The sequence below is a fragment of the Trachymyrmex septentrionalis genome, unplaced genomic scaffold (assembly GCF_001594115.1).
Source record: "Trachymyrmex septentrionalis isolate Tsep2-gDNA-1 unplaced genomic scaffold, Tsep1.0 scaffold44, whole genome shotgun sequence".
Taxonomy (NCBI): domain Eukaryota; kingdom Metazoa; phylum Arthropoda; class Insecta; order Hymenoptera; family Formicidae; genus Trachymyrmex; species Trachymyrmex septentrionalis.
Window position 1 is genome coordinate 3,058,513 of NW_017305611.1, and position 16,505 is coordinate 3,075,017.

At 33.9% G+C, this 16,505-nt stretch overlaps 1 protein-coding gene across 16 annotated transcripts in view; it reads right to left on the bottom strand.

Moving 5' to 3' along the window:
- The window catches only part of LOC108751406 (calcium/calmodulin-dependent protein kinase type II alpha chain), a 106,085-nt gene that overhangs the window by 67,482 nt on the left and 22,098 nt on the right, over window positions 1-16,505 (bottom strand). For all 16 annotated transcript variants that reach the window (XM_018491581.1, XM_018491571.1, XM_018491580.1 and 13 more), the window contains exon 2: window positions 5,626-5,720. In XM_018491581.1, coding sequence (XP_018347083.1) covers window positions 5,626-5,720 — 95 coding nt within the window. The remainder of the gene's footprint in view (window positions 1-5,625; window positions 5,721-16,505) is intronic.

Sequence of the window (16,505 nt, forward strand, 5' to 3'; positions counted from 1 at the left end):
AAAAATATATTTTTTTTATTTTTATCTCGTTATAGACAACTCTGTGCAGTCTATCCTTAAGCATATGTGTGTATGTATTTTTTTATAAGAAATTATGCATACTGACATATAGCGAGCAAGCGAAAATCTATATGCTGTAAATCAACCAGCGTATAAAAAGTTACATGTGTGAATTTTTCTTATATATATTTTAATAAAATTAATTTCGAAGAATACAAACATACAACTAATTACCAAATAAAATTGTATCATTACATTAATATAAAAGTAATTATGGATTATTCTTACAATCGATATTTACTTTACGGAAGCTTAAGGAAGTTAATATCTCATGATTTCGAGGTACGAAATAAATGCTCGAAAAATCACATTTCCACGCAATCAGTTTCGCTTTTCCGGCAATCATGCGTTTCACAAAGGTGCTGTCGGAAAGACGAATATCGATACGCGTCCTTAAAGCGTCTCCTAACGAAAGGGTGTCCATCGTCGAAAGGTTGATCGTTTTTGTCGCAAGGCCGATTCTTCGAGCAAGCATCCACCCGATGTAACGTTTCCCATCCAATAGAGCACGAATGTCACGAAAGCGTCAATAATAAAAACCACCGTTATATAGTCGCGCTGGCTTACGCAAGTCGATGCAGAGAAAATACGAGGCACCCTTGATCTATCGTGCGTGATAAGGCTACAGGGATAATGATGCATTTTTTCCTCATGATTTCCGGACAGCAATGAATATAATATCCCGTTAAAAACTTCGTAAGAAAAATAGCTTTCTTATTAACAAACAAAAAGTAACAATTTTTTTCATATTTTTTTGGTTACCTATTTTGTTAGCTATGTTAAAATATGTCAACAATTTTATATAGATGACTTTTCTAAAAGGGAAAGAATAGAAATATATGGCATTGCTATGTAACTCTGTAATGTCAGTTTTTGGGGCCTGTATTGTAAGACAATTATCTCTCTGTTACGAAAAAGATAATCATTGCAAAATTGCAGTATTATAAAAATTATCTGTTCGAAGATACTTTCTAGTTTATATTTATATTTAAAAAATTTTATTTTTAACTCTCGTTTAAGAAATATTATCCAAAAAACAAAATGACGATATAACATTCCTCTAGAAATATAAAATATAAAAAGAATTAAAATAAGATTAAGCAGAGTCAAAAATTTCTAGTACAAGATAAATAAAGATAAAGATTAGAAAAAAGGCAGAAAACGTGAATATTAGCGCGCATATGTCAGAAAACATCGTTCAGTCTACTCATGATTCTCTTTGTGGATCAAAGCTGCAAATTAGAAATTCAAATAATCGTGACTCCGACTCCCTACCATATCGCTCGATTAATTATTCGCGCCAAAAGCAGCGGAAATTCCGCCGCTCAAATAAGTCTCAAATAAATTTATCCCATATAATAATTTTCAGATGGTAAAAAAAGATTTTGTTCAACGTCATCTTTCTGCTTTTAGATAAAAATGTTCGAGCAATTCGTAATGCATCTTATTCGAATATAAATACGAATTATTAGCCTAACTTATTGTTAGATTGTTTAGAATTATACAATTTATATGTAACATTACATTCTCTCTGTACGCCTTTTTATTAATTGTTCACATAAATCTATGACATGGTTTCTATTTTCTATTAAAACATGTTTCAATTTTTACGTTATAAAATAAATGGTTAACCTGAGACTGCCATTCTAGAATTAACTATAAAACAAAAGAAATTATTATTATATCTAATGTAAACAAAAATAAAAACAAAATTAAATATATCCGTAATAAAAAAAAAAACTAAATTAACGCAATAATAAGTATATAATAATATTATAAATTAATATTATAAAATAAACAGTTATTATTATATTATATTATTATAAAATAAACAGTTCGTTAGTCGCGCAGTTTACAAATTATTATTGTAGTGCATTTTTTATCAACCGTCATTTCTCTATGTTTGATCGCGAGTGCATGAATCCACACACATACACACACATGTCAATTAATTTAATTATACTGATTGCTTTCATTCGCTGCGAGGACAAAGGGCTTTATAAACGAACGAATGAATAAACAATCTTGTACGTCCGCAGGATTATATGTAAATAATTTCGCAGGGTAAAAAACGACCGCACGTGCGGTTTCAACATGCATCACAAAAGAAATGAAAAGAATTCTCTCCCTCAGATCATGCCAGAGAGTACAACTGCACCGTGTCATACTCGGTCGCAGTGTCTTGGAATCGGAAATGACGGGAAATGACAGTCAAGCGCGAGTCGATTCGTGAGGAAATCGAGGAATTCCTATTCCTCCTACTCCGTCACAACGATTGGTTCCTGTAGCTCGCTATTTGCTTCCCTCTCCTTTCTAGGATACGAGTTTTATTCATTGCGCAGAGCGCGTACGCCATATTGCGGAGACCGCGGCCTCCGTTAGGTCAAGAGGTTACTGGAGCAAGGTCGTAGTCTGAGCTGATTCGCACGAGCAAACGATTCTTGTCCGAGAGGAAAGAACAAGGACGCAGAGGGAGAGGAGGTAGAGAAAGAGAGATATAGAAAGAGACAGAGGGGTAGGGGAGTTGGGGAGGAAGGAAGAGATGGATAAAAAACAGAGAAAGATGCAGGTGAGAAGAGCAGAAGGACAAAAGAAATAGAGGGAGGATTTACTCTTTTACCCTGACACCTTTTTACCTTTTTACCACGCCTCGGCTCGGCTCGGCTCGGCGATGCCAAAGATAGATTTATCTCGCCGCATCGTGCCCGCAGAAAATGGCTATAAATTGAACGAAGAGGGAAGGAAGCGAGGGACGGAAACGAGTACGCCAGCTCCGCAGGAGGAAATTATGCAATTCCGAGTGCTCGCGAGTCGTTCAGCGCGGCGAAGATGAGACGCGACTTTCCTTTGCGATATTCTCTCTCTCTCTCTCTCTCTCTCTCTTAATGCATAGGAATTGAATCTTGATCAAACGAGGCAGCGGTCTAGCCCAGAAGAGCCTGCTGAGAGCGATATATCATTACTATGTTACATTCATTGAAAAAGTTACATTTTCATCGTGAAATCATCAAATAGTATATCATGAAAAAATGATATAAAACGAACGGATTTTTCAAATAAAATCTATAATTCAGAAAAAAATTATTAAAAAGAAATTTTATCAAAACAAAAATTAAAATAAACTTTAAATCTTAAATTTCTTTTATTTTTCCATGATAAGGTAATGCGAATTATTCAGTCTTAAGAGAGAAAAAATTAAATAATTTTTTAAAAAATTGTTATAAGATGTTTTAAAAACGGAAGTAAAGATAAAAACATGTTCTGTATGGATTACTTTATTAGGACTACTTGTTTAATTTTTGTACCTATCTAAACTAATGTTTATTATCGGTAAACGTTTTTCATTTTAAAAGAGCATACATTCCTTGCATATTATGTTATTGTTGGAAAAATAAAAGTTGTATTAAATATTGTTGTAAAAATATTGTTGTAAAATTTTTACATTTTTCAAAGTTTACACTTTAATTTTTTCTTTAATAAAGTTTCGTTATAATAATTCGTTTCTGAAATAAGCAGAAAAGGCCGTTTTTTAATTTTCAAAACAATGTGTAACTTTATAAAAAAAAAATAATAGAAAAATATTTAAAATATGGATTTGCTAGGAAATAAATGAGCTTAAAAACTTATAATTTGTTTGAATCGGGCAACTGATTTTCCTGAATATAATAATAGTTTGAAAAATTTTTTTTCATTTTTCAAAGTCTATATCTTTAAACGACGTCCGTCAATTTGTAAAATATTTCTTGTAACTCAATTCTTATTTTTTTGGTTGTCAAGAGATATTCAAATTTTAATTTGAGGTATTATTCATCTCAATACTATGATTCTTTGAGTTATCACTATTCAGAAAATTATATAAAAAATTGTGTTAAAATTTGGTGGCCTATTTTTTGGGGATACTTATGGTATTAACACTATTAACATAATTATTTGGTTGATGTGTCATTGTTATTCAATTGTTTGACTACCTGTGAATATTACATTATGCTTTCGACGGAATTTCTTTCACGATGGTTAACCGCAATGCATTTACGTGCATGTGAAACGACGATAGCGACCACATTTGCGTTGTACTCGGATTAGAATACTGTGTTAGATATTGTTCGCATCGTTGCACTGTGCTCAAATGATTCAATCGAGTAATCAAAACAATACTTCGTTAATCGTACGAACAGAATTGTTACGCGTAATTATTTTGGACGGTCATGTTCTCATTCTACGAATCATGCATACTTGCAAATTTATGCGTTAAATTTAGTTTTGCAAGAAACTAAATTTAGTTTAAAAAAGTAGAGCCAATAATTTTACAGAAAAAGAAATATCTAATAATTAGTAAAGATCAATCTTATAAAAATTATCTTATAAAAGAAAACAAAAAAAAAAAGAAAGAGCATATGTCGATATACTCGCATTCAGTCGCTAATTCGCTATCTTTATACATATGTCATTTAATTTGTAAATAAAGGATTTTAATTCGCCTAACTCAATTATATTGTATCATGAATCATCATCTCACCTTTTGCTGTTGCAATAAAATAAATGAAATAAAATGTAATAAAATTAATGTCCTTTCCATCTCGCGTCATTCGAAAGCACTGCTTTCTTACGGATATGTAGCGTGAAAGCGATTGAATTTCAAAAGAAGCTGATATGTATAATTTTCCGGACCAACGATCTCGTTACAAACTGGTAACTGCATTGGTCCCGTGTAGGAATGCGTTGGCAGATTGACAACGCAACGACGCGACGTGTCGCATGATTATTGCTTTTAGACATGTACGAATTGTTATCATCAATTGTTAAATCCATGCTCGATCACAAAAAATCGCAAAAAACGCAAGATGGAAATAGCTACTCGATCAAATTGATGGCACAAATTTTTGATCTTACTCGTCTATATGTATGTACATACACTTTAACGGAATCATATTTAAAGCTCTTTTAAAAAAATTACGAACAAAAAGATGAAATAAAAAGAAAAAAAATTTTCGTATCTTTATTCTTGTCTCCAAATATTATAGTAATTATATAAAAAAATAATAAAACAACAACAAAATACTATATAGATATACATTAGAATTTTCTATGGTGTTAATTTACGTAGAAAAAACAATTAACAAAGTAACAAAGAATTGCAACATTTTGATATTGATCATTTTGACATATGTCAAAGAGATATGTTATATGATAAATTATAAAAGATAACAGTTCTATGTACATATGTCGCTGTACGTTGCATATTTTCTGCAATCGAATAACCATGCGAGAGAAACGGCCACATAAAGACATGAAAGCAGCTCTTTTGCAATGGAAATTTTCGATGACGATACGAACGCTGTTGCCTCGGAAATGTTTCAAACGTTTCTGAAAAGAACGTTCGAGAAGAAGAACCTTTCTTTTCTGTGCCTTCGACCTATCTGTACTACATGTACGTATTTATATCATGTAAAGGAAAGCGAGTAACAGTCTTTTCTCACCATTCTAAACGAGCGCATATCTTTCTCTTTTTTCGAAAAATATTTCAGATTCAAGAGTGAAACGCGTCCGAATATGATGATCACTTACCTCTATTTGAGAGTTTTTTGGTGTTTATAATTTTTGCAGCAAACTCGTGACCGGTGCTTTTTTGCACACATCGTCGAACCACGGAGAAGGCACCTCTGAAATCATAAGAATATATATAAATATGTTATTCGGAAAATAATAATATTGTATAAATAAATCTGTCTAACGACGTACATAGTGTAGACATATTAAAGCGTAATGTTATAAATAACAAACGAGTTACGAATCCTCGCTAATTTATTGCATGTATCGAAACTGCTATGAGCCTCACAATATACGAAGATGTAGAATATCTGAAATCTGAATGCTTAGGAGCTTAAGATTAGGAGGACAATTATAAGTTGTATTATCAGAATGGTTAATACAACTGCAAAATATATATCTAAGCTATACATATATCTACTTTGATAAAATGCACTTTGATAATTACTGAGAGATAATATTAATTGAAATTCCTTGAAAATGCTTTGAACTTAACTCTTTTTACAGTAAAACTGATTTGAAATTAATAATGCTAATATGCAAATTTAATACGTTAAGCAACAACCCGTATTTATAATTGGTTGAATTGATTAATTATTACCCGCTATTATTCGATAGTAATTATATATCCGTAAGACAAATATTTAATAATATTCAGTAGCATTATTGCGCGAAATATTTTAAAATGTATGAAAGCACTGAGTTACTGATTTAAAACTAAAAATTCTTATCATGAAAAATTAGATTACGCTTGTATTAATCATTACTCCACATCGAAATCACATACCTAACGCGTGAAAGTATCGCAAAATCTATTTTTAATCACGCATTATATCATGGCCATTATATCAAACATTTGTTTAAATGTCTTTTGCCGCAGCTTCCATTAGATATAAAAATATTTATACATTTAATTTTATATTCGATACTTTTCTTACAAATATAATAAAAATTACATTTTTATATTGAAAAGCAGAAGATGAATGTGTAACAAATTTTTCGAAAGGATAAAACACTGAGATTCTTCAAACGCGCGTATTACTGGATTTGATCCTTTAATTTTCAAATAATTACACAGCTCAGTCAAATCGATTCTATAATTCGCTTTACACTTCGCATTACTAAAAATAAAACAATCACAGCCGGTGACGTCAAAAGTATTCATTAACGCGATTTTCAAAGTACATACAAAGAACCGAGTTGTAATGAAACAATTATAATCGCAATTCAAGACTGTAGGCGAGAGTAAAGTCCATCTTCAGAATCCATAGTCACATATAGAGACGTGGCATCTCTATAGCTCTCTATCCAAGAACTAAACCTCGATTACTCCACATACACCCCCGCACTCCGTTTCTTCCTTCTATACATGAAAAACCGCGTGCACGGCGCTGGGGAAACTTTGGTTTACTAAAGTTTCTGTAGCACCGTCGATTAAGGGTGGCAGATTAGCGACTACAAATTGTCCATTGAGCGAACATCCGCAGGCCGAGAGACCTAAATTGTCGTTTCTTCGCAAACGACGGCTACCGTTTATCGATACGAAATTAATGCAAAAATCTATTATTGTCGCGCATGGCCGCCCACGCGTTTTGTTGCCGTGAAAAAGAGATTTCGTTCAAACGAGATGGAAATTGCTTGAAGAGCATTATTCAACTGTCGTTTTAAAGCGAAAGGAGAATTTAGTTTTAAAAAATTAATGGAACATGTATAAAAAAATGTAAATAAAATTTAATTAATTTTTTATTGTTAAATTAAGCAACATTGAAAATATATATCTGCTTCAAAAAAAATCTCGATAACCGAATCTTGTTGATTAAGAAAGTATGTATATTGCAAATGATGAGTTAAAAAGAAATCAAGAGACGAAAACGAGTGAAGACAGAAAAGAAATAATTACAACTCATCGTGACGTCAACAAGCAATTGCCAGTTATTTGTTCTCTTTACAGATAAAGGCGGTAAGAAACTATCAGCGGTACGTCTATAATTGGCTTCACATTGAATCGGTAAGACTGAACCTACGATTGACAATGAACAGCGCGACCGCGATCCGTCGTCGCGAAGAAAAGTGCAGCAGCTGACAATATCAAGAAACTCTGGGTCGTCATAAATAATTAACGGTTACATTATTATTGTCACCTCTTTCTTAAGTACTTGAAATTGAGGTCAAGTGAGCTCCAGTTTTCTATACCCAAATGAATGCGCTGTTATATTAGTTTCAATACGGAAGGAAGTCATAAAAGTCAAGTCGTAAGAGACTGCAAAGAATTTCTCATGCTTCTTATCTAATAAAATTATATAAGTATAAATCATCATTTTCAAGTAATTATGTAAATTAATAACTAAATGTCTTCAATATAATATTAATAGATAAGTAGATAATATAGTTAAAAAATATAATACACATATAGCGCGAGAAAAGCACAAATATTTGTCGCGACCGATGATAATATATCAAATGAACGATTTTCACGTGGATCTCTTTTCGTAGCGAAAGTATTAACCTTGCTGCGGGGTACAGAGACTCTCGAGGCCGATACTGGTCCTGCTGGCGTCGGCGCCGTGTTGCAGGCCAGCGATGCGAGGCGATGCGAGGCGAGGCGAGGCGACGCGACGCTCCGCGTCGCGACGCACGCCGCGACGATCACGCCGCTCGGTCTGCCCGGAGGAAAAAGGGCGAGGTAGGTGCTTGGCTCGTTTCCATGACAACCAATCATTACCGGAGATTGTGCCACCAGCTACTGCGTGCACCAATCCTCGCCACGCTAACTCCCTGCCGCTTTTCCAACCCCTCATCGTAAAATCGGGGGGAGGGGGGGGGGGGAGGATAGCTTTTCCGCTCACGTGCTCTTTACGAGATTATACCGCCGAAGCTACGACGATTATTTAACGTCACGCTCTTGTTCTTGCGCTGCTCATCCCTTTCACCTGTATATGTCGGTCACGATCACAGATTTATACATTTGAATATTACATAAAGCATCGCGGCTTCCATTAGTCGAATATTGCAAGCATCAATAAAATGATGTAATACAAAAACGCTCAACTTTAATAAAAACATAATATTATTTTATAAATATTTTTAATATTAACATATGAATATTTATTTTCTGCTATGAAATAAGTAATTGTAATATTGAGAAAAATCTTCATCATTATGCACGGTAAATTACATACAGGTGATATACAAATGATTTCTAATATATATATATATATAAATATCCTCGTTACTTTAATCAAGAATTCTAACAACACATCGATCGAGAATCGTCGATAAAATTAAAATTAATTTTACATTGGAGAAAATTTCACGAAAGGTCATTATCTGTTGCAGCTTGTTAATATTCAATGCGCCAACCGTATTTTATCGTGCTTGGCTAGTGATCGTCTTGGCGGAGAAGTTCGGGCGTGGTTGTAGTTTACTAAAACGAGCAACTGCGACGTGGTTCTCTCTGGCAGTAATGCGCGACATTAATGGTACATAATTGACAAAAGTTCACGAGGAATGCAATATACAGTGTCGCATTTTGTCGAGAGATGCAAAGCAATGATCGCACACATTCTGTCCCGATCGCACTACGAGGGAAAGTGACAATAAGATAGTAAAATGCCGGATAAAGATATTTCTCGGATGTAAACAGATGCGTAAAGAATATGTAAGCATCGAATGAAATGCGATGTAAAATTGCGTCGAACGATTTCACTCCTGTGCTATGCAACGCGACGCAATTTTCATTTCACATTTAGCTATGAGAGGCTCAGGAAGCGGAAATTAAACTACGAAGAATGGATTCATTATTCTGTAACAGCAGTCAGATCGAAAACCTATTTAACTTCATTCGATTCATATTACACACCATCGATGTAATTTTCCAAAACTGTTTATTCCATTCGCGAAATAATTTAAGATCTTAACAAACTCGAGGAAAGTATATCTTGTAATAATCGTACATACTGTTTTTATGAACAGTAGAGTCTTTATTTAAATATAACTATCACATTAATGCGTAATTCGTGTTGAAAAAATGTTCCGAATGATTCCACAAACGCTATTTCATATAGCAAAATGAATTTATAATAACGCTGTTCTTCGATATACCAAGTGGGCGAATATTATTCTACGCTAAAAATAACGATGAAAGTTCTCTTTCCATCAGCAGCGAGCTGAGATTTAAATTTCTAAAATCGCACGACGAACATGTTACGATGGTCCCTGCATCTTCGTGGATTAACATATAAAGCTTTCTCTACAAAGATAGCGAGGAAGCAAGAGCGAACGTAAGGTAAGAAATAAACTATGCAAGACGAGATACAAGAAAGATATGCATCGTTTTATTGTTAAACCATTAGCCCTTTCTTTATTGAAGAAAAGATTTAAATTTTTCATGAACTTTACTCGTTTAATTTTTACTTTGTTCAAGGAAATGAAAATCTTTGTACAAAAAGAGAAGCAAGAAAATATGAGAATTTGTAAGTCATAAATATTAAAAAATAAAATTAATTTGACGAAAGAAGAAACATTTCGTAATAGAAATAAGCATTAATTGTTTACGATACACATTTTTAGCTAGCCCTCATATTTTCCGATTCAAGATTAAGAGTACATTCTCGCGTTTTGTCACGGATCTTTCTTGTTTGCATGATATTGCGCCGTAAAGAATACTGTAAGATAAACAGGAAAAAAATGTCAATGGAGGAAGGACACGTGAGACTGGAACAGCAAGATAAAAAGGGGAGCCGTGCAAGAGTGGAATGGAAGATGGAGATGTTGCGGAAAAAAAGACCCGTGAGGAAAGTGAGGGATGCAAGAATAATGCAAGGGGACGAAAGACATCGACCTTGAAACGAGTCGGTTCGCTCGCCGATGTGGAACTAGAGCGATCGACGATGAATCTTCAAAGAGAAGCATTTTGTCGCCAACAACGACGACGGCGCGGCAGAGATGCGCTTTAAATACCCGCTCGTTCTTGCCGACACACGGCTCGCTTGCTCGCCACGCAAGCTTGTGGGATCTCTAAGGGTGCTTTTCTTCCTTACTCGACCACCCCATGGTGTCTCATTGTGCTCAATTTATCACCTTTCTCGACGTTGGCCCTTTTTCCGTTGTAAGTTTCCACTATTCTACAGCGATTTAACTAAAAAGTTTAGTGGACTTACTGACAGAAGTTAAAAAGAGCTCCATATCTTTCTTTTTTAATTTAGACAATCCCAATTACGATTATTTCACTATTTATTTCTTCAATTAATCATTTAACATTTAATCTCAGGACTACCTATCTAATAGAGATATAAACTTGATTTAGCTGGAGAGAGAGAGAATAATAAAGTAGTGAAAAAACGAAATGATAAAATAATATAATCATTCGCTACATTTACATTAGATACTTTATACCGTAGAATTGTAAACAAGCAAACTGATCTTTCATAATGAGACAAATATAAAAATTCTTTCTTCTACTCGATCTTGTGTATCCTTATAGTAACCACCACGGCTTTTACTGGCCATTATTAACTTTATCGAACTTTCGCCGATTGGATTTCGCGGCAAAACCTCAACTGAGTGACGTTAAGGCCATCGAAAATAGCCTCCTCGTTATTTCCAAGTTAGTTTTCGATCTCGAGCAAACTCGTGGGCGAACTAATCGAGGAAGCACTATCGAAAGAGAGAGAGAGAGAGAGAGAGAGAGAGAGAGACAAAAAATAAAAAAAGAGAATAAAGAAAGCTTTAACTGGAACTGCATTTTATAAAAGGATACGTATTTTTGCGCGTGCAAATCCTGCAGAATTCTACCGCGCTTCGGGTTTCTCTCGGAGGGCACAGCATCGCGCATCACGTGGTAGGGCGTAGTGTTTCTGCACTTTGCATAGCAACTCTATCTTACCCTACTTCGTTGCACCGTCACTATGACATATACTCGTATATATATATATAGAGTGTTAGTTTGAGTATGTTGCCATACTCAACAGAGCGATTCTTTGGTTTATTTCAAATAAAAAAGTCCATATAAATATGTGTCCTAAATGGCTTAGTTTCCGAAATACAGGTGAATTGCGTTGGAGATATCTTCCTGCATAAATATGCCTTGCTTCACGTGAGTTACAATTCGCACAACCGTAAACAAAGTGACAAAGTCAAAGTCAAAGCCTCCTAGATCACCAGACTTAAATCCTTTGGATTATTTCCTTTGGGGGCATCTGAAATCATTGGTTTATACCACTCCAATTGAGAATGAGAATGATTTGAGGAATCGAATAGTTACAATCATGCGAGATAACACACCTGGTATCTTTGAGCGTGTACGTCAATCTCTTTGAGAAGAAGGCTCGATAGATATGTATCATGGCGCAAAGTGGACATTTTTAACAATTCATCTAATTGTTTTATTTCACCAAAAGAACTGAAGCTTGTTTTTGTTTTTCTGTTTTTTAATAGTTTTGACTAGTTCAAGCTGTATTTCTTTCAAATAAACAGATTATTATCACACGGTTAAATTTTTTTATTTCGGAAACGAAGCCGTTTAGGACACATGTTTATATAGACTTTTTTACTTGAAATAAACCAAAGAATCGTTCTGTTGAGTATGACAACATATTTAACTAACACTCTGTATGTATATATATATATATATATATAGAGAGAGAGAGAGAGAGAGTAAAATAAAAAAAAAAATAATTATAATTCAAAGATACAAAAATGAAAAAATACAATGAAATTTGCTCGTATTCCGTGAACTAGAAAACTTGACATTTAATTAGTGCATAAAGAGTGATATGCGAATATGCGAGCATTGGTACCTTGCAGGATTTTTACCTCTACATTTCTCTCCTAGAAGACAAACTCTATTAACATAATAATAAAATTGTGTTAAACATCTTGCTTGCTGTATTTGTACACTTGGCAGAGGCCGTAATTTGTAATAAAAAAATATCAATGTTAAATAAAACCTCAACTATTATTTTATATAGGAAATTATAAATTAACATACGTAATTATCAGAAAGAAAAATCTCAATTAAAGCTAGTATTCTCAAATAACATTAAAAAATACTCTTTCCGCTCACTTCGTATAAAAGTTTTCTTAAACGGTGCCGACATTTTTTTACAGCGTCATATTATATAAAATCTTTTTCAAAGACAAGAAAGAACAATTCTTAAAGAATGCATAACAATTATTGCGTCTCTTCTAACTGACGTTCTTGCATATTCATACATGAAAAAAATATACTAAATTTTAATAAATATATTTATTTAAATTACTCCAACAAAGTAAATATTTACCAAATGTGAACCTATATTTATTTGATATAAGAATCATTAATTTGATTTAACAAAATTTTTTAATGAGTACATATTTATTTACTGTAAGGAAATGTTTACTTAATATGTACTATTCAAAAGAAATATATGTTAAGATTTAATAAATTTTTTTGCAGAACATAAAGGCTTTAGTCTTCATCACTATAAAACCGAGCGTGCAATTGTCGCATTTAATAGAATAAATTCAAATTACGGAGTACGCAGAGTACCAATAAAATAGACTAATATGGATAATTGGCGGATAAAATACATTAAGAAAATGACCGGTTGTCGCTCTATCTTCGCGAGGTCAAGAATTATCCGCTCTTATAAGAATTGAAAGCCGGATTGTGGTGGCAGGCCAACGATGCACGACGAGTAATAGTCGATAAGATAATTTCCCTAGGGATAGCTCTCGCGTTCCACTCATTTCCCAACGAGTCATTATTTTATTACGGCCATAGCTGTTTTGATAAAAATAAAAAGCCTGAAGTTCTACGAATAACGGCCGTCCGTAATAGTAATTATTATTTTTTATTAAGTATTATTTTGTTAATTATAAGGCGGATAAGATTGACAATAAATAAAGGCGCGGAAATTTATCAAGTTTTTTTATACTGAATCTGAGAAAGAGATTCATGCGTTGCTTTCCTGATAAAAGTAACAGCAGAGTTGGAAGGTCAATTGTTTAGATTAAATGATGATAAAAATATAATAATTATATATGAACTGTTTCAACATTGTGTTTTAGCATTGCCTGTTTCAGAAAGCTAATTGTAACATTTTACAAATCTCTACATCCTCTAATGATGACAAAGTTCGATTGATAATTCAATATCTGTAATTCAATACTGTAAGATCAGACTTGACCCAATAATATTATAAATTGGAAATTTTATCATTGTGGATCTTTATACTTTAGAAAAATGTCATGAAATTCATTGGAATATACACATATCTCATATCCGAATAAAAAAATAAGAAAAATATAAATAATTTCTTTCGCATTAAAAAAACATTTCGAAATTCAAGTATTCAACATTGTCCATTTGTCAAAAAATTCTTTTATCATAATTATTACTCTTATTATACACTGCAGATTTCGCTTAGAGCCATGTATTATGTTCGCTGTGCAAAATTCTTTGTTTGCCGAGAACTATATACATTATATGCACTACGCGCGTGATAAAAACATCGCAGCGACAAAGGGCGTCGAATGCGACACGATAAAGTATACTTTTAGAATACGGCGGCGATGTCGACTGGAAATTGTAATTTACACCCGGGAAATCGCGTGGCGAGCAAAACCTCGGCGGTAAAATTTTACACAGCCGCTGAAATGCCGTACATTTTCTATCTTCAAAACGATGTGTTGCAAAAATATGTAATGTATGTGCGGAGGCAATTTTATTATACGACGGATAATGCAGTTGCTTTCGAGATAAAATTTCGAGAATCTATTGCATTTTGAAGAGAATTAACGTCGCGGTTGTAATTGAAATTAATTCATAGTTTAAGTACCCAATGGAAAAATTATATAAAAATTCAATTTACACTAAAGAGAAAAACGTGATGCTTTTAAGATTTTTATTTTAATAAGTTTTCCCCTAACAATCATCTTAAGATCTCTTAATTTAATTACTTTGCGTGCTTTGCATAATTTATCTTTTCCATCGCAACATAGCTTGTAAATATTTTTCTTTCACATTTTCCATTTTCCACGCAGATTTGATACTAATTGAATTTACGAGAGATTACTATATTTATTTCAAAATGGAGCTATATATACATTACTACAGACAATTATCATCAATATTTCTTTCTATTAAAACCGCTGATTCTATATTATATTTATTGACTCTATCTCTTATCTCCCTTCTTGAAATTGTGCGTGGAATTGTTCGTTAAGAATCGGCTTTGTGCAAAATAATTTTACTCCAAACGAACAATGCATAACTCTGTTTTCGCATTGGGCCACGTTGTTCCATGTCGACCGGCCAGCGTGTGCAACAATAGAGAATGGCGACAACTCGCGATAGTTTTGTGTGGAATCTCGTGGTATTCAACCGCGTCTCGTCCTCGTCGTTGACAGCGCTACGTGGCGGTGGCGACGACAGAAAAAGCGAAACCGCGGCGAAAAAATGGAGCTCGCGGTCTCTGCGATTCTCTACAAGATTCACTTGAGTACGCATTTTATCGACAAGAAAATTCGCCATATGTCTCTTGTTTTAAACTCACTGCAACTTGTAGAATTGTAAAAACGAGAATAATTTTGATTTACTTCTATTCCTGTTCTCTCATACTCAAATTAAATATTGGTCAAAATTTTACACTCACTTTATCATTTCTCTTTCGTAGAAAAATTAATTTAATAGTAATAAAAATGCTCACAGAATAAATCATGAGATTAGTTATTTTTTAATAAGTCTGCTTTAAGCTTTAAACTATACTAGCTTTAAACTAGATTTAATCTGGAAATTGTGAGATACCAATACCCTATAAGCCCTATATATTAAATTTAAGCATTCCCAGGCGCATCTCGCGATAGTCGTCTCTGCTCGATGATTCATCCGATATCCCGACCGTTCGAAAACTTTCACGGGCTATCTTTGACGTTCGACACGATGAATTCCAGTGATGACCGGCAGTCGTTGGAATGACATCCCGTCAATCCAATAAAAGTGTCACACCGGTTTATCGATGAACGAAAGTACATTTTGTTCAACCGATAAAGACTCGAAACTTATCTAATTTCAAATTTCTTCTGATTTAATATTTTCAACATAATACATTACGTGTCATATAGTTAGAAAATAATTGAAATTGTTGAATAAACGAGATAAACGATAATGCATGATTTTTACATTCAGTAGTCATCTCCTTTATATAATTTCGAATTACATAAATCCTACTCGTAATCACTATTTTTGTGTAGACAGAAAAAGAGACAATCATTATATTAAACTGCTCTTTCGAAGACTCTGTTAACTTTTTGTTTCATTATTGTTGCAAAAATATATACGATAACAGTTCATTAAAAAAAATAAATGCTACATATTTTTTCAAAGTCCATTTTTTATTCAAACAAAACGGAAGGTCATCAGGTACGTCCGGAAATACGCATTGTTTGATACGGCCGTTTTCTACTTCGTTTCAGTAGAAAAAAAATCGACACGCACAACCCTCCATCGCGTGCTCAACCGTATCTACTTGCTCATTATTCTCAGCCTACCGATATGTAACATCGAGGAGAGAAATGTCCATGCCGGAAATGCCTTGCAGCAAGAACAAAGCATCAATACTTGGACACTATCCGAGTATCGTCCCTTTTATCCCGAGATGAGAAAGAGATGAAGAAAAGAGGAGACAGAGATGGAAAATGTAAGAAAGTTGGATAGAAACTCTGCTCGTGGGGGCTGAGTGTCGACGAGGGGGTTGGTTGGCCGGTTTAGCTGACGACGGGCGGGGATGGCTTTAACCGGTCGATACTTCGCGTTCCACGGCGGGGTGCAAGTGAGTGCGGTACAGCAACGGCACAGCCCTGATCCATACACGCACACATACGCACACACACACACACACACACACACACACACACAC